The sequence below is a fragment of the Ornithorhynchus anatinus genome, chromosome 16, assembly GCF_004115215.2.
Source record: "Ornithorhynchus anatinus isolate Pmale09 chromosome 16, mOrnAna1.pri.v4, whole genome shotgun sequence".
Taxonomy (NCBI): domain Eukaryota; kingdom Metazoa; phylum Chordata; class Mammalia; order Monotremata; family Ornithorhynchidae; genus Ornithorhynchus; species Ornithorhynchus anatinus.
The window spans coordinates 41,625,735-41,649,890 of NC_041743.1; the positions used below are offsets into that span (position 1 = coordinate 41,625,735).

At 56.8% G+C, this 24,156-nt stretch overlaps 3 protein-coding genes across 4 annotated transcripts; 1 reads left to right on the top strand and 2 right to left on the bottom strand.

Moving 5' to 3' along the window:
• Positions 1-514: 514 nt before the first annotated feature.
• Positions 515-1,472, bottom strand: FAM229A (family with sequence similarity 229 member A). The gene is made up of 3 exons (XM_029081310.2): positions 1,369-1,472; positions 1,120-1,269; positions 515-745 (listed from the first exon to the last, which is right to left on the bottom strand). The coding sequence occupies exons 2-3, from the start codon at positions 1,248-1,250 to the stop codon at positions 643-645; spliced, it is 234 nt and encodes a 77-aa protein (XP_028937143.1). The 5' UTR covers positions 1,251-1,269; positions 1,369-1,472; the 3' UTR covers positions 515-642.
• Positions 1,473-3,432: 1,960 nt separating this feature from the next.
• On the top strand, positions 3,433-9,639 carry TSSK3 (testis specific serine kinase 3). Of its 2 annotated transcripts, none has more exons than XM_029080996.2 (2): positions 3,433-3,768; positions 8,926-9,639. In XM_029080996.2, the coding sequence occupies exons 1-2, from the start codon at positions 3,624-3,626 to the stop codon at positions 9,585-9,587; spliced, it is 807 nt and encodes a 268-aa protein (XP_028936829.1). In that variant the 5' UTR covers positions 3,433-3,623; the 3' UTR covers positions 9,588-9,639. The 2 variants fall into 2 exon arrangements, with proteins under 2 accessions (XP_028936829.1, XP_028936830.1); XM_029080997.2 differs by having other exon boundaries at positions 3,433-3,602.
• Positions 9,640-10,218: 579 nt separating this feature from the next.
• On the bottom strand, positions 10,219-22,874 carry BSDC1 (BSD domain containing 1). Its single transcript, XM_029080995.2, has 11 exons — positions 22,803-22,874; positions 21,273-21,333; positions 18,306-18,422; positions 17,281-17,448; positions 17,104-17,158; positions 16,443-16,558; positions 14,929-14,997; positions 14,643-14,724; positions 13,341-13,892; positions 12,430-12,533; positions 10,219-12,019 (listed from the first exon to the last, which is right to left on the bottom strand). Exons 1-11 carry the CDS (start codon positions 22,811-22,813, stop codon positions 11,987-11,989), a joined length of 1,368 nt encoding a protein of 455 aa, XP_028936828.1. The 5' UTR covers positions 22,814-22,874; the 3' UTR covers positions 10,219-11,986.
• Positions 22,875-24,156: the final 1,282 nt, after the last annotated feature.

Genomic DNA, 24,156 nt, shown 5'->3' on the forward strand with positions numbered 1-24,156 from the left:
GCAGAGAAAGGGAATTATTGTACTCTCCTAAGCACTTAGTACGGGGCCCTCCTCTAGACTGTAAACTCGTTGTGGGCAGGGAATGTGTCTGTTATATTATAATCTCCCAAGCGTTTATTAAAGTGCTCTGTACACGGTAAGTACTCAATAAACAAGATTGACTGAGGTAGTAAGTGCTCAGAGAAGCAGCATGGCATAGTAGAGCACAGGCCTAGGAGTCAGGTCATGGGTTCTAATCCCGGCTCCGCCACGTGTCCGCTGCGTGACCGTGGGCAAGTCGCTTCACTTCTCTGTGCCTGTGACCTCATCTGTGAAATGGGGAGCACCGCGCGGGGCAGGGACCGCATCCGACCCGATCTGCTCGTACGTGCCCCGGCGCTAAGCGTTGAACGAATGCCACTGTTATTATTTTGATTGTCAAGAATCGCCACCTATTGATTGATAGAGCGGGGGAGGGAGGCCAGGGGGCAGAGCCCCAGTCCGGGAGTGAAAAAGAAAACCATCCAAACTGTACTTCTATTAAAATGTGCATCATTCTTTTATTTTAAAATGTGCAGCATTGTCTCGTGCTCGGCAGGCTGCGGGGCCTCGGCGCCGGCCCGTCCTTCCTCCCGACTCAGCGGTGCTTCTGTGCAGGGGCACTCAGGTGGCACGGGCCCGGGGGCTCCCGCCCATTGCCAGGTACACGTCGATGGGCACGTGCAGCAGCGTCAGGCAGTGGCAGCCCGGGCAGCGTCTCAGTGGCCTGCGGACGGGGCGGGGGGCAACAAGAAAGGGATGCGGCGACACCGGGGACCGGCCCTGTCAGTGGAGGTGGGCGAAGGTGGCATGAAAGGTGGCACGTTGGACAAGGCTGATTTGGTTCTCTTGTTGCCGGGCCCAGTCCAGGCTTAGATTGGGTCTGTCGGTTGTTGGATTGGACCCTCCAGTCCGGGCTTAGACTGTCAACTCCTCGAGGGCAGGGAATGTGATGTCTATGGTTGGATTGGACCTCCCGAGCGCTCAGTACGGTGCTCCGTACCCAGCGAGCGCTCAATAAATAGGATCGAACGAAGGAATGGAGGGAATCGGGGATAGAGGGGCCGAGCTTGGAGGCTGGGGGACGGGCTGGCCTCTGACCTGACCGGGGGATGCTCCGTGGCCACGGGGTCCGGGGTGTCCTGGGTCTCGGGGGCCGTCGTGGCCAGGCCGGGGGAGTCTCCGGCTTCAATGGGGAATCGACGACCTTGCGGGGGCTCCTGGGCGCTCATGACCGGACCCCGGGCCGCTCTGTCGGGAAGCGGGGGAGGGAATCAGACGATGGGGGAGCCCCCCGGGCATCCCGGCCCATCAGATCCCTCCCCGTGCCCCCCGGGCCTGGGCGCCCACCTGCCGGAGGTCCACGCTGGCTCCAGGCGGGAAGCAAGCGACTGGCCGAGCTTCGGTTTGGGGGACGTCTCCGGGCCGGGGCGGCACTGTGAGCCGGGGTTCTGCGGCGATGACCTCACAGTGGCCGTGGGACATCCCAGCTTCCGTTCTTTACCACGGGGAGCCCCCGGAGCCCCCTCCCCGCCACCCTGCATCAGCCTCCTTTCTTACCTCCCTACCTCCTGCCTCTGCCCACTTCAGTCCATCCTTCCCTCCGCTGCCCAGATCAGCTTTCTACAGAAACGTCCTGGGCACGACACCCCGCTCTTCTCAAAAATCTCCAGTGGTTTCCAATCAACCTCCCTATCAAAGAAAAACCCCTCACTCTTGGCTTCCAAGCTGTCCACCCCCTGGCCCCATCCTACCTCACCTCCCTTCTGTCCTCCTCCCTCCCAGTCCACACACTCCCCTCCTCTGGGGCCGCTCACCTTCTCCCTAGGCCTCCATCTTGCCTGTCCCACCGTCCACCCCTGGCCCACAACGTCCTCCTTCCTCAAATCCGCCGAACAATCACTCATTCTCCCCCTTCAAAGCCCTACTTAAGGCTCACCTCCTCCAAGAGGCCTTCCCAGACTAAGCCCCCTTTTCCTCAGTTTTCCCTCCCTTCCGCATCACCTCCACTCGCTCCCTTTGCTCTTCCCCACCTCTCCCCGCCCCAAGCCCTTATGTATATATGTATATTTCTATAATTCTGTTTATAGTGATGCCTGTTTACTTGTTTTGCTGTCTGTCTCCCCGCTTCTAGACTGTGGGCAGGGATTGTCTCTATTGCTGAATTGTACTTTCCAAGCGCTTGGTACAGTGCTCTGCACACAGTAAGCGCTCAGTAAATACGATTGAATGAATGAATGAACCCGGCATTTGGGTTGGGGGGTCCCACACCGGCCCCCACCCTCCTTCCCCCGCGACCCCCAGGCCAAGCTTCAAAGCCCTACTGAAGGCTCACCTCCTCCAAGAGGCCCTGCTAGACTAAGCCCCCTTTTCCTCAGTTCCCCTCCCTTCTGCATCCCCCGACTCGCTCCCTTTGCTCTTCCCTCCTCTCCCCGCCCCACAGGGCTTATGTATATATGTTTAATTCTATTTATTTATATTGACCAGCATGTCCTAATGGCAAGAGCACCGGCTTGGGAGTCAGAGGACGTGGGTTCTAATCCCGGCTCCGCCACTTGTCTGCAGTGTGACCTTAGCCAAGTCACTTCACTTCTCTGTGCCTCAGTTACCTCATCCGTCAAATGGTGATTAAGACTGTGAGTCCCACGTGGGACAGCTTGATTACCTTGTATCCACCACAGTGCTTAGAACCGTGCTTGGCACATAATAAGCGCTTAATAAGCACTTAACAAATACTGTTGTTATTATTATTATGCCTGTTTACTTGTATTGATGTCTCTCCCCCCACTCTAGACTACGAGCCCGTTGTGGGCAGGGATTGTCTCTCTTTATTGCTGCATTGTAGTTTCCAAGCGCTTAGTACAGGGCTCTGCACACAGTAAATACGATTGAATGAATGAATGAATGATTAATAAGGATGGTATTTATTAAGCGCTTACTATGTGCCAGAATGAACGCCGCCGGTCGCCCCACAAGGCTCCGGGGACCCCCGACCTCCCACCCCTGGGGTAGGGGGTGGCATGGCCAGCCCATGGTAATGGGGGAAGGGGAGGGGGCATCAGGGGCTCTGCTGGCTACCGCTCAGAAGGTCCCGCGCTAACCAGATGGACATCCGATTCTGCCCTCGGCACTGAAAGCTCACTGTAGGTGGGAAATAATAATAATGATGATGGTATCTGTGAAGCGCCTACTTTGCGCCAGGCACCGTAATGGGCACTGGAATGTGTCTGTCTATTGTATCGTCCTCTCCCAGGCGCTTAGACCAGTCCTTTGGGCCCAGTAAGCGCTCGATAAATAGCACTGGCTGACTAACGGGGGAAGGGGCCTGGTGGGGGATGGCCAATGTTGGGGGGCAGCCCCCGCCCCGGCTTGCATCACAATCAGAGCTCCCGGTTAAAAATCCTCCCCGGGGGCGTCGTCCCCGCACCCGGGGCCGGGTGGAGGCAAGGCATGGTCTAGGGGTGGGGGGCTGCTGCCGATGAAGGCCACCCCGGGACAGGAGCCGAAGAGGGCCTACGGTGGGATGGCGCCTGGTGCAGGCGGGATGAGTTGAGGCGCGGGGTTGAGAAGGCAAGCCAGGGAAGGTAGGAAGGAAGCGAGGCAGCATGGAGGACTTTCTCCTCTCCAATGGGTATCTCTTAGGTTCGACGCTTGGGGAAGGGACCTACTCCAAAGTCAAAGAGGCATTTTCCAAAAAACACCAGAGAAAAGTGGCAGTCAAAATTATAGACAAGCTGGGAGGACCAGAAGGTAAGTCAAGGTCCCCAACCGGTCCCCGGTGGCTGGAGGGGAGAGGTGGAGAAGTCACCGTAGTTATCCAGCGCTTAGTACGGGCAGAGCGCTGGGCTAAGCGCTCGGGAGAGGACGGTACTGTAGAATTAGCAGACGCCTTCCCTGCCCGTCATCTTTTGTAGGACGTGGGTTCTAAAGCCGGCTCCGCCACTCTTCTGCTCGGTGACCTCGGACAAGTCGCTTCACTTCTCTTTGCCTCAGTGACCTCATCTACAAAATGGGGATTAAGACTCTGAGCCCCACGTGGGACAACCTGATTACCCTGTATCTACCCCGGCGCTTAGAACAGTGCTTGGCACATAGTAAGTGCTTAAATACCATCATTATTATTATCCCGATGCTTAGAAAAGTGCATGGCACATAAGCCCTTAGTAAATACCGTAATTATTTTTATTATTATCCTGTTACTTATTCATTCATTCATATTTATTGAGCGCTTACGGTGTGCAGAGCACTAAGCATGTGGGAGAACACACTACAACAATAGACAGATGCATTCCCTGCCCCAGTGAGCTTACAGTCTGGGGGGGGGGGGAATAATAATGCCTTGATTTGCTATAGCATTTTTATTAAGCAAGTGCTCTCGCATATTTAATTCATTTCAACCCTCATAACGACCCTTTGAGGCAGGGAGATAAAGCAGGTATTATCCCCATTTTACAGATGGGAAACTGAGGTACAGGGAAGTTAAGTGACTCGCCCCGGGTTATTTGGCAAGTTAACAGCACAGCTTGGACTCGAAACAGGGTCCTCCGGTTTCTGGGCCGGCGTTCTGCTGCATCGCCACGCCGCTTCTACCCCTGAGCTTAGTAACGCTCGGCACTTAGTAAGAGCTTAAGGAATCCGATGATTATTATTAATGATGAATAGGGTTTGCAGAAAAGCGGGAGCTCCTCTCTCCTCAGCCTCTGCAAGGAAATGTGGTGAATCTAGAAGAAGCTGAGCTTGAAGCACCTGAGCTAGAATGTGGCTGAGATTTCCCAAATCCTCCACTTCCTCACCTAGGGGGCAGGGGATGGGTCTCCCAATTCTATCGTACTCTCCTAAGCACTTAATACAGTGCTCTGCACACGGTAAGCACTCAATATTCATGATCGATTGACTGATGGATGCTCTGGTCTCTCCACTATTGCATTATTGCCTCCTCCCTGATCTCCCGGCCTCCAGCCTCTTCCTCCCTTCAGCGGAGATTCCACGCTGCTGCTCTGATCTTCCTGAAGCACCGCTCGGTCCCTATCTCCCCTCTCCTCCAAACCCTCCACTGACTCCCCGTGTCTCTTCACATTAAACCAAAACTCCTCACAATCAGCTTTGAGGCTGCCCACCATCTGGACCTATCTGTTCTTCCCCTCTTAGCTTCTCCCTCATTCCAAGCCACCCTTCTCATTGCACTCCCTTCTCCAACTCCCCAGCCTCCCTCTCCTTGCTCACACTGACCGTTCCTTCTTAGAACTTTCATTCATTCATTCATTCAATAGTATTTATTGAGCGCTTACTATGTGCAGAGCACTGTACTAAGCGCTTGGGATGAACAAGTCGGCAACAGATAGAGACAGTCCCTGCCGTTTGACGGGCTTACGGTCTAATCGGGGGAGACGGACAGACGAGAACAATGGCAATAAACAGAGTCAAGGGGAAGAACATCTCGTAAAAAACAATGGCAACTAAATAGAATCGAGGCGATGTACAATTCATTAACAAAATAAATAGGGTAACGAAAATATATACAGTTGAGCGGACGAGTACAGTGCTGTGGGGATGGGAAGGGAGAGGTGGAGGAGCAGAGGGTAAAGGGGAAAAAGAGGGTTAAGCTGCGGAGAGGTAAAAGGGGGATGGCAGAGGGAGTAGAGGGGGAAGAGGAGCTCAGTCTGGGAACGCCTCTTGGAGGAGGTGATTTTTAAGTAGGGTTTTGAAGAGGGAAAGAGAATCAGTTTGGCGGAGGTGAGGAAGGAGGGCGTTTCAGGACCGCGGGAGGACGTGACCCAGGGGTCGACGGCGGGATAGGCGAGACCGAGGGACGGTGAGGAGGTGGGCGGCGGAGGAGCGGAGCGTGCGGGGTGGGCGGTAGAAAGAGAGAAGGGAGGAGAGGTAGGAAGGGGCAGGGTGATGGAGAGCCTCGAAGCCTAGAGTGAGAAGTTTTTGTTTGGAGCGGAGGTCGATAGGCAACCACTGGAGTTGTTTAAGAAGGGGAGTGACATGCCCAGATCATTTCTGCGGGAAGATGAGCCGGGCGGCGGAGTGAAGAATAGACCAGAGCGGGGCGAGAGAGGAGGAAGGGAGGTCAGAGAGAAGGCTGACACAGTAGTCTAGCCGGGATATAACGAGAGCCCGTAACAGTAAGGTAGCCGTCTGGGTGAAGAGGAAAGGGTGGATCTTGGCGATATCGTAGAGGTGAAACCGGCAGGTCTCGGTAACGGATAGGATGTGTGGGGTGAATGAGAGAGACGAGTCAAGGATGACACCGAGATCGCGGGCCCGAGAGACGGGAAGGATGGTCGTGCCATCCACGGTGATAGAGAAGTCTGGGAGCGGACCGGGTTTGGGAGGGAAGATGAGGAGCTCAGTCTTGCTCACGTTGAGTTTTAGGTGGCGGGCCGACATCCAGGTGGAGACGTCCCGGAGGCGGGAGGAGATGCGAGCCTGAAGGGAGGGGGAGAGGACAGGGGCGGAGATGTAGATCTGCGTGTCATCTGCGTAGAGATGGTAGTCAAAGCCGTGAGAGCGAATGAGTTCACCGAGGGAGTGAGTGTAAATGGAGAACAGAAGAGGGCCAAGAACTGACCCTTGAGGAACTCCGACAGTTAAAGGATGGGAGGGGGAGGAGGCTCCGGCGAAGGAGACCGAGAATGACCGGCCAGAGAGGTAAGACGAGAACCGGGAGAGGACAGAGTCCGTGAAGCCAACGTGAGATAAGGTATGGAGGAGGAGGGGATGGTTGACGGTGTCAAAGGCAGCAGAGAGGTCAAGGAGGATCAGAATGGAGTAGGAGCCATTGGATTTGGCAAGAAGGAGGTCATGGGTGACCTTAGAGAGAGCAGTCTCGGTAGAGTGGAGGGGATGGAAGCCAGATCGGAGGGGGTCTAGGAGAGAATGGGAGTTAAGGAATTCTAAGCATCGATTGTAGACGACTCGTTCTAGGATTTTGGAAAGGAAGGGTAGTAGGGAGATAGGGCGATAACTGGAGGGGGAAGTGGGGTCAAGAGCGGGTTTTTTTAGGATGGGGGAGACGTGGGCATGTTTGAAGGCAGAGGGGAAGGAGCCCTTGGAGATTGAGTGGTTAAAAATAGAAGTTAAGGAAGGGAGGAGGGCAGGGGCGATGGTTTCTCCCGCAATCAGACAGATCCCCCCTAATCCCCCCAATTCCAATCCCTCTTCAAACAAGCTTTCCCAATTAATAATCTCAGCCCCCTAAGCCGTATCAGTCCCTGCCACTTGTGAACCTATTTAACACCCTGTTCGGCACTGGTGATATATGCCTGCTTTATTTTTGACTTCTCTAAATTGTAAATATTTTTGTTTGTCTCCCCCATTAGTGCATAAACTTCATTCAGTCATATTTGTTGAGCGCTTAGTGTGTGCAATACACTGTAATGTTGGTATTTGTTAAGCGCTTACTATGTGCAGAGCACTGTTCTAAGCGCTGAGGTAGACAGGGGAATCAGGTTGTCCCACATGGGGCTCACAGTCTTCATCCCCATTTTACAGATGAGGGAACTGAGGCACAGAGAAGTTAAGTGACTTGTACTAAGCGCTCGGGAGAGTTCAGTATAACGACACATTGCCTGCCCCCAACGAGCTCCATGCGGGTAGGAAACTCTCTACTTTGATGTGTAGATGCTCAGTAAATGCTACTATTACGACTGCTGCTATTTGGTAGCAAAAATATGACCAATAATGACATGTGTTAAGCGCTTACAGTGCCAAGCACTGTTCTAAGCGCTGGGATAGATACAAGGTCATCAGGTTGTCCCATGTGGGGCTCACGATCTTCATCCCCCTTTTCCAGATGAGGTAGCTGAGGCCCAGAGAAGGGAAGTGGCTCACCCAAGGTCACACAGCAGACAAGTGACAGTCGGGATTAGAACCCATGTCCTCTGACTCGTGAGCCCAGGCTCTTTCCACTAAGCCACTCCGCTTGTGGAAAGGAGTCAGTAGACCTGGGTTCTCGTTTCGGCTCTGCCACTTATCTGCTGGGTGACTATAGGAAAGTCACTTCTCTGGGCCTCAGTTTCTCCATCTGCAAAATGGGAATGAAATACCCGTTCTCCCTCTTACTTACACCGAGAGCCCCATGTGGGACGGGGACTGGGTCCAACCTGATTATCTTGCATCTACCCAAACGCTTAGCGCTGTGTTCAGCTCAGAGTAAGTGCTTAACAGATGAAACGATGATTTCTAATACCACCACCAGGACAGGAGGGAAAGGCAGCGGGAGTGCTTAGTCCAGTGCTCTACATAGAGGGCTCAATAAATACAAATGATTAAAAGGGACAGAGCAAAGCCTGCCTTCTGATTCTATTTATTTGCCATTGTTTTAATGAGATGTTCATCCCCTTGATTCTATTTATTGCTATTGTTCTTGTCTGTCCGTCTCCCCCGATTAGACTGTAAGCCCGTCAAAGGACCAGGTATCTGTTACCGATTTGTCCATTCCAAGCGCTTAGTACAGTGCTCTGCACATAGTAAACGCTCAATAAATACTATTGAATGAATGAATGAATGAACGAATGAGGAGTCCCCCTCAGCACAAACGGATGCTACTCTTGATTTTATTTTGGGGTATTTCAGCGCTTACTATGTGCCAAGCACTCTTCTACATTCATTCATTCATTCAATCAATCAATCAATCAATCAATCGCCCGCTGGGGTAAATACAAAGTCGTTAGGTTGGACACAGTTCCCGTCCCACATTGGCCTCACAGTCTAGGTAGGAAAGAGTAGGACTGAATCCCCCCTTTCCAGATGACGGAACAGAGGTGCCAGAGAAGTGAAGCGGCTTGCCCAAGCGGACACGGGGCGGAGCCGGGATTAGAACCCGGGTCCCGTTGAGTACCAGGCCCGGGCCCTCTCCGCTAGGCTCCGCTGAGCCCTCCCCCGGCCCCCGTGTCTCCGCAGAGTTTATGCAGAGATTCCTGCCCCGGGAGCTCCAGATAGTGCGCAGCCTGGAGCACAAGAACATCATCCGGCTCTTCGAGATGCTGGAGTCGTCGGACGGGAAGATCTACCTAGTGATGGAGCTGGCCGAGGGCGGGGACGTCTTCGAGCGGGTGGTGCGCGGCGGACCCCTGCCGGAGCCCCAGGCCCGGGCCCTCTTCCGTCAGCTGGTGGAGGCCATCCGCTACTGCCACGGCCGCGGGGTGGCCCACCGCGACCTCAAGTGCGAGAACGCCCTGCTGCAGGGGCTCAACCTGAAGCTGACCGACTTCGGCTTTGCAAAGGTGCTCCCAAAATCGCACCAGGAGCTCAGCCAGACCTTCTGCGGCAGCACGGCCTACGCCGCCCCCGAGGTGCTGCAGGGGGTGCCCCACGACAGCACCAAGGGAGACATCTGGAGCATGGGCGTGGTGCTCTACGTCATGCTCTGCGCCGGTCTGCCCTTCGATGACGCCGACATCCCCAAGATGCTCGGCCAGCAGCAGAAGGGGGTCTCCTTCCCCACGCACCTGGGCATCTCGGCCGAGTGCCAGGACCTGCTCAAGAGACTCCTGGAGCCGGATATGAGCCTGCGGCCTTCGATCGAAGAAGTTAGTTGGCATCCCTGGCTAGCGAACACTTGAAAAAAGCAACAGCAAGAACTCCCCAATAAAACTGGGGAGGAAAAAAGTCAAACCCGCTTCTCTCCCTGCTCATAACCGTTCACCGCTTTACGCCGGCTCGGCCTCCCCCCCCCGGGTCCACCTTTGTTCTTTAATCTTCAGAACGTCCCCCGTCGCGGCCTTAAGGACTCCGTTTCTCGGGCCTTCCCCTCCCGCCGCACCGCCGGCTTAGTGATATCTGTACGGCAGCCGCCTCATCCAAAACAAATCACTCCCGCGCCGTCCCGCTCGGTGCCAGGGTTGGGTGGGGGGCAGGGGCCGGAAAGTCCTTGGGAGACCTGGAGCCTCTTTTGAGGCCACTTCCTTTTGAAATAAAAGCAGAAGCATAGGGAACGCAGAGAAGGCCTTCGATATCTTGTCTCAGTCGTGGGGGGGGGGGGGGCACGCCCCCTGCACCAGTCGGCTCCGTGTCCTTCCCCGACGTCCGGGGTCGAAGCAACGGAGAACGGCAAGGCCTTGGTGTGTGCGCGGGCGTGTGGGGGGCACCTGGGAACCAGCCTGCTCCCCCCGACGTGGACCGCGGCATCAGAACCAGGAGAGGGACCTCTGCCACCCCTCGCCCACACTGGAAAGAACCCACACTGCTCGCTGCTTCTTTCCCAATCTCTTTAATAGCTGTTAATCGCAAGACTGTAAAAGGTTCAGCAGAAAGTTTTTTTTTCCCCTGTTTTAATTACAAAACTAACAGCTGTTAGAATCTCTCTCTTTTTTTCTTTTTCCCAGCTACAAAATGCTCTGGGGAGATGCCTTATAATTTAAAATATATAATAATATTGCACAAACAACCAAAAGGTTAATCGACTCAAGAAACAGAAACGGAACAGAAAAAGAGTACAGCGTTTCCCCCACCTCCCTCTCCGGCGGAAGGCCCGGCGGCCCTGGTCGAATCCGGAGTGGTCCAGGACCCGGTCGGCTCTCTTCCTTTCGGCTGGATGTCGGAGGCCTCGGGGAGCAGCGGTCCAGAGCCCAGGGGTGTCTGCCGGACCCCGGTCCCAGAGAGTCAAGGATGCGGAGCGGAGGGGAGTGGGGGCCGTCTAGCCGACAGGCTCCGGGGCTGCTGAGGGACGCAGCTTGGCTGATTTTCTCGAGGAGGAGGAGGAGAAAACGAAGTTCACAGGAGCCTAATCCGTCCCGGACACCTAGGGCGGCCCGCCTCTCCGAGGACGTGGCCCTCGAGGGAGCAAGAGCGACTGAGGAGGCAAACCGTGCCGATGCCCGGGGTCTTAAGGCTGCAGGGGCCGGGCCGGGGCCGTGGGGTGTGTAGGGGGGAAAACTCCTAGGGTTACGCTGTAGCACTGACCACACCGGAAGCAGCTTCTCACCAAGATATTTGCCTTTTCTAAATTGTAGGGGGCCGGGGCCTGGGGTGGGGAGGGGACGACGTCCACAGATGGAAGGAAATCAAAAGGCAGAGAGGAAACAAACCAAACCAAAAAACAAAAAACAGAAAAACAAAACCCAAACCCAAGGATTTAAGAAGGTTGAATGAATCAAAGGACATCCGTAAAGTGTCCTCTTTTAGGACCACGAGCAGAGTCTCTACGGAAGTGGGAGAGGGGAGAAACGAGATTTTTCTCTTTCAATATGTGAGGCGAGAGTGGGAGGGCATTTTCTTGCCTCTGTGGTCCCCACACTGGGAGGATGGGCTCGAGTGGTGTCGCTGGCCCTTAGGTCCAGGCACATGACAACCTGAGACTTGGCCCCAAGAAAGCCAGGGGAAGGGGAGAGAGACCCCGCCTCTGCTGGAAGGAAAGGAGAGAGGAATTCAAGGTGGGAGGAGTGGGGCAGAGAGGCGGGGGCTTCTAGCCTCAAGGAGATGGCAAAGGCGGCTCTTGGGCTCAGGGCGATCTCCCCTCAGGCCCCGTCCTTTGGCTAAGGGAGAGGCTCTTGCGGCCACCCCACCCTGACCACTTGGTCCCGGTGTCCCGGACCGGCAGGAGAGCAGAAGTTAAGGTCCCTGGCTCGGAAGCGGACATCTGGTTCTAAACAGCGGTAGGATGGCGTCCACACACACAAGCGGCAAATGGACCGACGTCACCGTGGGGGCAGACAGGGCAGCCCCGAGGGGGAGGGACCGCCCCCACCTCATGGCACAAGTTTCACAGTCTGGACTCAGAGACAGGCTGCGGAGACCATCTCCCCCGCCGGGGTCCTGTTCCCTGGGACGGGGGAGGGGGAAAGGAAGGGACGGAGATGGACTATCGACCGACCGAGGGAAAGTTCTAGAACCTCAGCGGACAGACGGGCAGAGGCTGACGGGAGAGTGAGTGTCCACGAGGCCGCGCGCGAGGGGCCACGCCGGGAGAGCGGAGATGAGCCTGGGTCACATGCGAGGGCCGGTGTCTGTCCGCCTGGGTCCGTCACTCCCAGTCCTCCCATTCTTCGTCTTCCAGCTGCAAAGGCGGGAAGGGCGGGGGGCACGGGTAGACAGACACACCCTGACGACTCCACGTCGGCATCAGCCCCTGCCGGTGGCTCCCGCGGGGTCCCGGGAATCCGTTGGCTCCGGAAGGCTGGGGGCTCGGCCCTGCTTCCTCCCTCTCATTTTAGGGGTGGGAGACGAATCCCTGAGGTCCCTCCTTCTTCACCCACCAGTTGAGACGAGGGGAGTGGTTTAGCTCCCGTCCCCCAACCCCGCTCACCTGCCGGGGTCAGTTGCCAAAGGGTGGAAGGGGGCAGGCACGGGTGAGGGGAAGAGAGCAAGTCTAGGGACCGTGCCTCAGGCTAAGGAACGCTCAGACCCGGCCCAGAGGGGAAGCCGGGAGTTTCGTCCCACTCCTCCTCCTCGCTTGGACACACCTACCTCTCCGGACACCTCCACTTTGGACAGGGCCATCTGTACCTCTTCTTCTGTCATATCCAAATCAAAGTCCTTCTCCCAGTCTTCGCTGATATCAGTGCTGGAGCCTGGAATCACAACCCATCTCAACTGAAGAGGAGGGGGCAGAAAGGGTACACCAGGGGCAGGGAGGAGAGCCAGGTAGGGGCTTTACTCCCCCAAGGGGGCAACGCCCGGGCCGCCCATTGGGGATGACCGCGTCCATCTAACGTCCCCTCAGCAGAGGCTGCTGAGTCCCGGCTTCAGGCGCCGAGTGAGCGCTGGGGCAGCAGCCCCCGGAGGTCCGGGAGTTAACGAGACCTCACGCCCGCTCTGTCCTCACAGGGCACGGCACCATTGGTGTCCATCTCCCCTTCTAGACTGTCAGCTCCTTGTGGGCGGGGAATGCGTCTACTGTTCTACTGTATTCCCCCGAGCGCTCGGTGTAGTGTTCTGCAGACAGTAAGCGCTCAATAAATACGCCCGATTGACGACTGGGCCCCCGAGGCCCCACCCTGCGGAGCCTCGTCACTGTTGCCGCCCGACTCCCTCACACCTCGCTGTTGACTGGGCCGAGGCAGCAAGGAACCCGGGAAAACTTTCCCCCTCCTCTGAAGTGGGAACCTGGGTCTCTGGGGACGGTTGGCCGTGCCTCTGTGACCCAGCCTGGAGGCTGCCCGGAGAGTCACCCCAGTTTTCCACCGGACGGCTTCACGGCCTCCCCGTGAGTCACTCGAACCGCTATCCGTCCCCGAGGCCGAGTCGGGCTCGGCCGCCCGGGCCAAGCGACGGACTGCGCGGTCCGACAGCGGGGTCCCGGGGCTGGGAGAGTGGAAGGAGACCGAGCCCGCCATTGGTCACTGCCCCAGAAGCCCGGCCAGACCCTGGACACCCACCTTTCTTGCCGTTGTTGGAAGGCGTGGACTTCCCGCTGTCTGAATTGAGCTCAAACGCCCGGAGGTCCGTCGGCGCCTCCTCTCTCAGAGTCTCTACCCGACCTACCGGCCGGGGCTCGGGGCCCTCTCTGGGGCGCAGGGTGCCAAGCCGCCCGGCCAGGGGCTCCGGGGGTTCCCCGGGGGTCGGCCGAGGCCCTCCCGGAGGCTTGGGCGAGCTCGGCTCTTCGGAAGAGGCTTCCAGCAGCTTCCGGGAGAGGTCCGCGGCCGGGGCCGGGGCCTGGGCCGGGGGGGTCTCCGACGGGGCGGCGGGCCTGCAGGCCGGACTGGCGATCTGGGTCACGAGGGAGATGCTCTCGCTGCTCTCAGACGGCGTCACCTCCGTGGGGGCGGGAGGGGCCGCCACAACCCCCTGGTTCTCCGGGGCAGAGCCCTGTGGGCCGGATTTTCCTCCGGACGGCGGAGTGGTGTCGGGCAGGGCAGCCGCTGAATCCTTCTCTTCGTCCTGAGGCTTCAAATTCAGGCGTGAGGGGGATGCTACGCCCAGGAATTCCTCTGGGGAGAGCGGGAGGGCGGGGGAGAGAAAACAGCTTTGGAAGAAGAAACACTCGCAGAAGGGGCAGCTAAACCGTATCTTTCGATCCCAGCATGGCGTGCGGTAGTCTCGGAGGGCAGGCCACTGATGGGGGCTGGTTTCTTTGAGCAGTTAAGGGGTCAAGGATTGATCTGAGTGTGGCCCAGCCCTGTCCGCTTGGTAATAATCACAGCTATTGTAGGATTTGTTCAGCACTCACTATTCGCCAAGCACAATACAAAGAACTGGGATAGAAACAAGATAACCAAGTCAAGACACAGTACCTGTCCCAAAAGGGGCTCGCAGTCTGAGTAGGAGGGAGAACGTTGATGATATTTACTGAGCGCTTACTGTGTACAGAGTACGGCACTAAAGCCTCGGCACTGTACCGAACCCCCTATTTTAAAGATGAGGAATGTAATGGGCGAGGAGTGTTTCCACCAACTCTGTTATACTGAACTCCCGCAGGAAACCGAGGCCCAGAGAAATAAAGTCACTCGTCCGAGGTTATATAGCAGGCAAGCGGTGGAGTGGGAGTTAGAAGCCAGGTCCTCTGACTCCCAGGCCTGGGCTCTTTCTACTTGGCTATGCCGCTTTCCAGAGAGGGGGAGAGGGGGTGCAGGTCACCCCCAGTCCGCCCCGCCCCCTCATACCCCCTGCCAGGCTGTAGGTTCGGGCAGTGAAGCACTAGCGGGACTTGGGGGGGCAGGAGGGCGGGCATCCTGATTTACCTTCTTCTTCCTCCCAGCCCGGCTCCTCGGTGTGGATGCTCTGTTCCGCCCGCTGCTTCAGGGCGTCCCTCCGGGCTTCTTCCTACACAGCACGCAAGGCAGGCAGCCATCAGAGCACTTGCTCCCCCCCTCGAGGGGAACCTTCCCCCCGCCCTCCTTTGCCCCCCTCACTCCAGGACACTTAGGGCTGAACTGCAAGGCAGGAAATATCCCAGTCCCCAGGGAAGCCGGCCAGTTGCTGCGGCGTCCAATCTACCCCCGGGCCGGGAGGGAGAGAGGGCTCTACCTGCTCCAGGTGGTGCACTTTGTAGAAGTACCGATGCCAGAACTCGGAGTGGGACACGGCTGCCGGGACCTGGGATGGGGAGAGAGTAGAGGCGGCTCGGGATGAGGTTGCAGTGGGGCCTGTTATTTCCGGAGGCCCCTCCCGTGATCCGCCCCCTCCTGATACCGGGAAAAGGTGGGGGCGACCCTGGTAGCAGCAGGGGTATTTATTGAGCATCCACTTGGTGCCGTGCGCTTTATACACTAGGTCCTTGGGAGATCTGGAGCAAAGTGACCTGCTTCCTGCCCACAAGAAGCTTAAACTCTGACTGGGAAGACATGAAAATACAACTCAGATGGTCAGAATAAAGAATTGAATGAATGCAGGTACGTGAGTATATAGATTGCACACCCTAGGTAGTAAGCTCCTAAGAGGGCAGGGATCCTGCTCTGCCTAGAGAGAGCATTACGTTGTTACGGTCGCCCCTACACTGTCAGTTCACTGTGGGCAGGGAACGTGCCTCCCAACTCTGTTGTACGGTACTCTCCCAAGCGCTTAGGATAGCGTTTGGCAGAAAGGCTTCAGTAGACACCACTCCACTGATCGACTGAGCGCCGAGCTGGCTGAGGGATGATGCTGAGAAATTCACCAAGGAGAGCTTGTTGGAAAGGATGGCATTTTAGGCGGAACTGCAATGTGGGGAGAGCTGGGGGGGGCGGCCTGCCTGATATGGGGAGGGAGCTCTAAACCAGGGGAACCCCCGTACGCGAGGGGCCGGAAGCGGGAGGATTGAGGGTGAGGTCCGGTTCCTTCGTCGGCTCGGGACGAGCTCAGTCCGCAGGTTTGGGGAAGAGCAGGTGAAGGGGGCAGATAGGTAAGGTGGGGCCTCCAGCCGACTCTCCTCCGGCAAACCCTGGCACCGCGCCCCGCCTTTCCGACCTGGCGGCCGAGTGCCCGGTCAGAGTGTGGGCAGATAAAGGGGGCCCGGGCTGTCCCAACCAAGTCACGCTTCCTCCCGAAGGCCTCTAAACTGCCCTTCGCCTCAGTTGATCGATCACAATTATTGAGCGCTTACTATGTGCAGAGCACTGTACTAAGCGCCTGGGAGAGTACAATATAACAGTCCAACAGTGCTCCTCCGCCATCTCCGCCTTTAATCCCACCTAGACCTAGCCCACCTGTACGTCCTGACTTACACACAGTCTATCACATAAGCCCAACCTCTTATACTGATCGACTCTTCCTTTTTCTTCCCCGGTCTGCAAATTGTTTTGGGGTCTGTCCTTCCCCTTGGACCATAAACTCTGTGCGGGCAGGGACAGGGTCTATTCCACGGTCCTCTCCCAAGAGCTTAATCTCAGGCTGGACACACAGTCGGTGCTCGTTAAATACTACTGATAGGTTGGATGACCAGTTGGGGGTGGGGTGTGGACCAAGAGGGAAGCCACCCTCCCACCCCTCCCCATGGCGCCACTGTGCTTTTTCCAGAGACCCCCGGCGTTTAAGGGGATCCGGGGACTGCAGGGGCCCCTCACCATCTTGGTGTAGAGAGCCCGGACGGAGGGGCTGCTGGCCAGCAGCTCGGCGATCTCACCCTTCTTCTCCTCCAGGGCAAAGTGGGAGAGCCAGGAATCGAACAGCTCCGGGGGCCCTGCGCCAGACAGCTCCGGCTCAATCCCCGGGAAGGCCGAGGGGAGGCCGCGGCCCTGGGCGAGACCCGCCAGGCTCGGAGACCCGGCATACTCCCGCTCCCCGGGACGAGACGGAGAGACAGAGAGAGATGGGAAAGTGGGGTGGAGGACTCCGGAGCCGCCGGCCTCCGGCTCCCTCTTGGCTCAGTCCGGGGGACCCTCTGGCCTCGGAGAGAAGGAGCAGGAGGACAGGGGGCTGGGGCGGAGGGGTGGCCCGGGAGGCTGGCACTCTTGGAGAAAAACCAGCTCTGGGGACTAACACCTGGTGCCAATCTGGCACCCGGAGCCCCTCCTGCCCCTGGCCAGGGGAGATAAGGCCACATCAGGTGGCTTGTGGCCAACTCCTCCTCTCCGGCCCTGCTGCTTTCGGCACAGCCCTTGCTCCTTCGTCTCCCGAACAGCTGTCAGACGGCTCTTGCTCCCCACAAAGGGCCCCCTTTATACCCCAAATCCCAAAGTCAGCCCTCAGGCCCCCGTGCCTCCCGCCACGGGCCTGACATCTCACCGTCTGGCTCGTTGCAATAGGTGGCAGGGTCCGACTGCAGACTGTAGAGACGGGCCTGCGGCGGAAACACGGGAGGGAGGGAGGAAGGGAGGGAAGGTGAGATTCCTCGGCAGAGACCGTGAGGCGAGGGCGTTCCGGGGTGTGGTGGGGTCCCGCTAGGGGCCACCGGCCGCTCACCTTGGTGCTGTCGTACGGCTCGGCCGTCCCGGAAGGGGTGCCCATCAGGGTGATGACGTCACAGTCGACGGTCTTGTCCGGCGACGGGGCGAAGGTGTCCGAGATGACGCCGAGGAAGTCAGACAGGCCCTTCTTCATCTTCTCCGTCGCCCCCGAAGAACCTTCCGTCTTCTCGGGGGGCGAGGGGGATGGAGAAGGAGAGGATGGAGAAGGGGTGGCAGAGTTTACACACTAATTTCAACTTGGGGTTCTGGGAGGTATCATAAATAGTCTGTAATTGATTTCACTGTCTTTCTCCCCGGCCTGATTGTAAGCTATTGGAGGATAAAGGTCGTGACGTTCTCATGAGAAGAACCGTGGCCTAGTCGAAAGATCACGGGCCCAAGGCGTCAAAGAACCTGGGTTCTAATCCCAGCTCGGCCACTTGCCTGCTGTTTGACCTGGAAGGGGCTGAGGGTCAGGAGATCTGGCTTCTAATCTTAGCTCCACACTTGCTTGCTGTGTCACCTTGGGCAAGCCACTTAACTCGTCTGTGCCTCATGTCGGAGAGTGATTGCGTCTGATCTGATCACACTGGATCTACCCCCAACATTAAGCACAGTGCTTGGCACCTATAAAGCACCTAACAGATACCACAGTTATTATTATTATTACTATTTTATCATGACTGTTATCACATCGCTTACGTACATATCTGTAATTTTATACGTATATCCGGAAGCTCAGTGTAGGTAGGGAAAGTGTCTTTTCATTGTTATACTGTACTCTCCCAAGCGCTTAGTATTCAAAATACTACTGAGTGAGCATCAGCAGGAGGAAACAAACCAGAGAAAAAGAGCAGCAAAAGGCCGCAGAGCAAAAATAATCAGATGGCAAGGAATCGAGAAGTTGAGTTTCAGAGTTGCCCGAGCTGCCGGCTTCGGTTTCGCTTGGCTCCCCGGGGTGTGTCTGTCTCTCTTCCTCTCTTCTCCCCCCACCCCCAAGGAGAGCCGCCGTCGGGCCGGCGAAGGGCCGAGGATACTCACGGCCAGTTTCTCCTTGACCACGCTGGCCGTGGCGGCGATCGTACAGGCCGTGTCATGTTGTACCACCTGGGTGAACTCTGTCAGGTCCCGCTTCATGAACTCCAACGCCTCTGTGGACTTCACGGAGAGATGCTTCTGTGAGTCCCCCCGGCCCTTTCCCCGCGGACCGGTGGCCAGACCCTCCCCGAGCCCCCGCAAACCCCTCACCGCACTCTGGAGTCTTTCCCACTCACTCCCCCGATTATTCTCTGGGACCCCCACTTATTCTCCGGGACTTGACCACCGGTTGTCAACCTCAGGCACCTCAGGCTCGGAGCCAAGTGTGGATGAGACGGATGGAAAACCAGGCCCATTTATTCGATCGGTCGTATTTCTCGAGTGTTCACTGGGTGCCAAACATTGTACTAGGCGCTTGGGAGAGTACAACATAACAACAAAGAGACACATCTCCCGCCCACAAGGAGCTCACAGTCTAGAGGGGGAATTTATGGCACACCGGGGTGGGGGGGAGTTGAACTCTGTGAAGGTGAACTATCGGAGATGTTTTACGGGGGACTCCCGAGATGTCCTGAGCGAGGGGGTGAAAACGGGGCACGGGTGACAGGGAAGGGGCGGGGACCGGGAGGGCAGAAACTCTGAAGAGGTTTTATCGGAGGGCTTTACCAGCCACACGTGATCATGTGTTTTTCAAGACTCAGGCATGAGGAAATTGGCTCAAATTACCACAAAGGAGAGTTGTGGGTGGGGAGGGTCATCTTTTGTAGACTGATGATACGGGAGGCAGCGTGGTCTAGTAGAAAGAGTCCGGGCCCGGGAGCCAGAGGATCTGGGTTCTAATCCCAGCTCTGCCACTTGTCTACTGTGCGCCCCAAGCAAGTCACTTCACTTCTCTGGGCTTCAGCTTCCTCATCTGTAATGTGGAGATTAAATCCTACTCTTTCCTACCTAGACCGTGAGTCCCACGCAGGTAAGGGACTGTGTCCCACCTGGTAACTTTGGATCCACCCAGTGCTTAGAACAGTGTGTGGCACATAGTGAAAACTTAAATACTGTAATCATCATCACTGTGAAGTTCTCCCTCCCCCAGTACGCTGCTTGAGGGCAAGTCTTGCTTGCTCCTCAGTTCCCACTGCTTTGATTGGTGGTTAATACAGGCTGATAATAATAATAATAGGGATGGTATTTGTTCAGTGCCTACTATGTGCCAAGCACTGTTCAAGGTAATCAGGTGGTCCCGCGTGGGGCTCACAGTCTTAATCCCCATTTGACAGATGAGGGCACTGAGGCACAGAGAAGTCAAGTGACTTGCCCAAGGTCACACAGCTAAGTGGCGGAGCCGGGATTAGAACCCATGACCTCTGACTCCCGAGCCCGGGCTCCTTCCACTGAGCCACGCCGCTTCGCATGCTGATGGACTGAGGGAAAGGGAAGAAGTTCCTGAAGAACAGGATGAGCGGACGCTGGAACGCGTTCCCGAGGGAGGCTGTGGAATCTCCCTCCTCGGAGTTCTGCCCCGGCTGATTCAGACATTCACCAGCCGGAGGCAGGGGCCGGGCCGGACGACCTCCTAACGTTCCTTCCAGCTTCAGGATTCCTCGACCGGCAAAACCGTGACTCTTCCAACTCAACCTCCAGGAAACGGGCCAAAAGCTACTTCAATCGCTCCTTCGGCTCCTTCCACAGGAGGCCGAGAGTTAGCCTCCTCGGACTGTCCGATGCCCTTTCTAAAAACTCACAAAGTCATCAGAAGTGGAATCTGGAGTGAGAAAGTTTCACACAGAAGCTGATCGACCACAGGTTCAGGAAAGGGGAGATCTATTCAACTTTACCAGGCCAACCACAATCTGCTGAAATCATTCAGTGCAGCGTGGCCCAGTGGAAAGAGCATGGGCTGCTTTGGAGTCAGAGGTCATGAGTTCGAATCCCAGCTCTGCCACTTGTCAGCTGTGGGACTGTGGGCAAGTCACTTCACTTCTCTGTGCCTCAGTTACCTCATCTGTAAAATGGGGATTAAGACTGTGAGCCCCACGTGGGACAACCTGATTCCCCTGTGTCTACCCCAGCGCTTAGAACAGTGCTCTGCACATAGTAAGCGCTTAACAAATACCAACATTATTATTCAGTGGGTAAAGCCCGAGCCCGGGAGTCAGAAGGACTTGAGTTCTACTTCCGACTCTGCCACTTTTCTACTGTGCGACCTGGGGCAACTCACTTCTCCTCCTCCGGACTGGGTCCAAAATGATTAGCTTGTACTACTACTACTAATGTTGGTATTTGTTAAGCGCTTACTATGTGCTGAGCACTGTTCTAAGCGCTGGGATAGGTACAGGCTAATCAGGTTGTCCCATGTGGGGCTCACAGTCTTAATCCCCTTTGAGGTAACTGAGGCCCTGAGAAGTTAAGTGAGTCGCCCAAAGTCACACAGCTGACCGGGTGGCGGAGCCGGGATCGGAACCCATGACCTCTGACTCCTAAGCCCGGGCTCGTTCCACTGAGCCACGCTCCTTCTCTCTTGTACCTAGTCCAACGCTTAGTGCCTGGCACATAGTAAGCGCTTCCCAGATGCCATAAAAAGAAATCAGTAAAGAAGTCAAAACTGTGGCAGACCATCACTTTGGCGGCTTCAAGAACATTCTTGAGCATCCCGCCAGGGCTTAGACCTGTCTTACCTGTCTTTAATGAGCATCCACTATGACATGCATCTCTGGCGCTATCTAAACAATAATTAACTTCCCAGCAGCTGGAAAGGATTGCTTTTCACCAATTTACCTGGGATTCAATGAGCTGGGAAACTGTTTCCCAACACCGCCTCTCATACAGTTTCCAAACGCCGCCGCTCCAGCAAAGCGCGACGAGTAAAACAGGTAAAGCAGCCGAACCTCAGATCCACCGTGCCGCGGGGGAAGGAGAGGCCCAGCCGAGGGAAAGAAAACCACCCGACCCCGGGTCCCTTCACCCCGTGCTTACCTTCTCCTTAACAGTTTGGTAGCTTTGTTGCAGCCAGCTTCTCCACCAGCCTCCATCTTCCCTGTGACAGGACAAACACATCAGGCTGAAAATGTGCATTTCGCGCTGTAGACGGACAGCGTGGGACCCGCGGCCGACGGACGCGGTCACCAAAGCGTCGCCGAGGGCCGAGACTTTGCCAAAAACGTTTGGGCTCGCCCCTCTTTGGTCTCCTCGTTGCGCTTTGCTGGAGCGGCGGTGTTTGGAAAGAGTTTGAGAGGCGGTGTTTGGAAACGGTTTCCCAGCTAATTGAATCCCAGGTAAATTTTTGAGGGGGAAGAGCCCGGGCTTGGGAGTCACAGGTCATGGCTTCGAATCCCGGTTCTGCCACTTGTCAGCTATGTGACTGTGGGCAAGAAACTTCTCTGGCCTCAGTGTCCTCATCTGGAAAATGGGGATTAACTGTGAGCCTCTCGTGGGGCAACCTGATGACCCTGTATCTACCTCAGCGCTTAGAACAGTGCTCTGCACATAGTAAGCGCTTAACAAATACCAACATTATTATTATTAATCCCGGCACCCTCCCCTGTCAGCTGTGTGGGACTTGGGGCGAGTCGCTTCAGTTCGTTTAGATTGTGAACCTGTCAGTGGGCAGGGATGCTGGGTGCAGTGCTCTGCACATAGTGAGCGCTCCATATGAACTTCTCTGGGCCTCAGTAACCTCCTCTGGAAAATGGGGATGAAGGTCGGGGGCCTGAACCAGCATGGCTCAGTGGCAAGAGCCCGGGCTTGGGAGTCAGAGGTCATGGGTTTGAATCCCCACTCTGCCACTTATCAGCTAGGGGACTGTGGGCAAGCCACTTCACTTCTCTAGGTCCTGGGTTCGAATCCCGACTCTGCCACCTGTCTGACTGTGGGCAGGTCACTTCACTTCTCTGTGCCTCAGTTCCCTCATCTGTAAAATGGGGATTAAGACTGTGAGCCTCACGTGGGACAATCTGATTCCCCTGTATCTCCCCCAGCGCTTAGAACAGTGCTCTGCACCTAGTAAGCGCTTAACAAATACCACCGTTATTATTATTCTCTGTGCCTCAGTTCCCTCCTCTGTCCAGTGGGGATGAAGACTGGGAGCCTCCCGCGGGCCCACCTGATGCCCCTGGATCTCCCCCAGCGCTTAGAACGGTGCTCGGCACATAGGAAGCGCTTAGCAAATACCCACAATCATGATGACGATTACAGTGAGCGCTCCGTAAAGAGGACGGAATGAATGAATGTCTCCGGGCCTCAGTGATCTCCTCTGGAAAATGGGGATGAAGGGCGGGGGCCCGCTGGTGACCCTGTATCCAGCGCTTAGGGCAGTGCTTGGCACAGAGTAAGCGCTTAACAAATACCCTGATGATGATGATGGAGGAGGAGGAGGAGGTTCTGCAGCCCCTTCCCCGTCCTGCCTGCCTGCCTGCCTGCCTGCCTCCCTCTCCCTCCCTCTCCCTCCCCGCGCCGTCTCCTTCGACCGATGGCCCGCCCGCCTGCGCGACCCACTGCGCTGCTCACCCGGCCGCCATCTTGCCCGCATCACATCACCACTATTTACTGACCTTTGACTCCCCCCGCGGCCCCGCCCGCACCCTCCGCCTACCACGGACCCCGCCCACCCCCTGCCAATCACAGACCCCCGCCCACACCCTCCGCCAATCACAGGCCCCCGCCCACCCCCTCCCCCTATCACAGCCCTCGCCCACCCCCCACCTATCGTAGGTCCCGCCCACACCCTCCGCCAATCACAGGCCCCGCCCACACGCCATCGGCCATTCACAGTCCTCGCCCACCCCCCACCTAACGCAGGCCCCGCCCACACCCTCTGCCTATCACAGGTCCCGCCCACTCCCCGCACAATAGGTCCCGCCCGCACCCTCCGCCAATCACAGGCCCCGCCCACACCCTCCGCCAATCACAGCCCCCGCCCACACTCTCCGCCTATCACAGCCCTCGCCCACTCCTCCAACCTATCGTAGGCCCCGCCCACACGCTCTGCCTATCGCAGGCCCCGCCCACTTCCCCCCCCACAACAGGTCCCCGCCAATCACAGTCCCCGCCCACACCCTCCGCCTATCACAACCTCCGCCTACCATAGGCCCCGCCCACACCGTCCGTCTTTCACAGCCCCCGCCCACACCCTCCGTCCATCACAGCCCCCGCCCTCTCCCTCCGTCTATCACAGGCTCCGCCCTCCTTTTGATCACCGCCCCCGGGTGTGCGCATGCGCAGGAACACGAACGCTCGTTCCCGGCTGTTTCACCCTCGCCACAACCGACGGCTCCCGCAAGCTTGCTGTTCTTTCTACGGCGGCCGCGGAGGGGCAAAAGTCCCCCGGGCTCAGCAGCGCCGAGCGACGGAGGATGAGGACACTAGAGGGCGCCACCGGGCCGGAGCGCCAGGGGATGTGGGGGGGGGGGGCAAACTGGAGGCTGCAGAATCGAAGTTTAATTAATTAATTAGGGAACCTATTCGGCGCTTACGATGTGCCAAGCACTGTTCTAAGCGTTGGGGTGGTCGAAGTTCATCAGGTTGGACACGGTCCCTGTCCCACATGGGGTTCACACTCTTAATTCTCATTTTTTACAGATGAGGTAACTGAGGCCCAGTGAGGTGAAGTAATAATGTTGGTGTTTGTTAAGCGCTTACTATGTGCAAAGCACTGTTCTAAGCGCTGGGGAGATACAAGGTGATCAGGTTGTCCCACGTGGGGCTCCCAGTCTTCATCCCCATTTGACAGATGAGGGAACTGAGGCCCAGAGAATAATAATAATGTTGGTATTTGTTAAGCGCTTACTACGTGCCGAGCACTGTTCTAAGCGCTGGGGGAGATACAGGGTCATCAGTTGTCCCACGTGAGGCTCACAGTTAA

Bases quoted from the DNA above. Each gene is read 5' to 3' on its own strand.
- FAM229A (XM_029081310.2), bottom strand. From the start codon at position 1,250: ATGAGCGCCCAGGAGCCCCCGCAAGGTCGTCGATTCCCCATTGAAGCC. The intron at 746-1,119 runs GTCAGAGGCCAG...CCCCGTCCGCAG, and splicing joins ACGGAGCATCCCCCGGTCAG to GCCACTGAGACGCTGCCCGG.
- TSSK3 (XM_029080996.2), top strand. From the start codon at position 3,624: ATGGAGGACTTTCTCCTCTCCAATGGGTATCTCTTAGGTTCGACGCTT. The intron at 3,769-8,925 runs GTAAGTCAAGGT...GTGTCTCCGCAG, and splicing joins CAAGCTGGGAGGACCAGAAG to AGTTTATGCAGAGATTCCTG.
- BSDC1 (XM_029080995.2), bottom strand. The intron at 13,893-14,642 runs GTAAATCAGGAT...CGCTCTCCCCAG, and splicing joins GGGCTGGGAGGAAGAAGAAG to AGGAATTCCTGGGCGTAGCA. The intron at 12,020-12,429 runs GTAGGTGTGTCC...CCGCCTTTGCAG, and splicing joins AAGTGGAGGTGTCCGGAGAG to CTGGAAGACGAAGAATGGGA.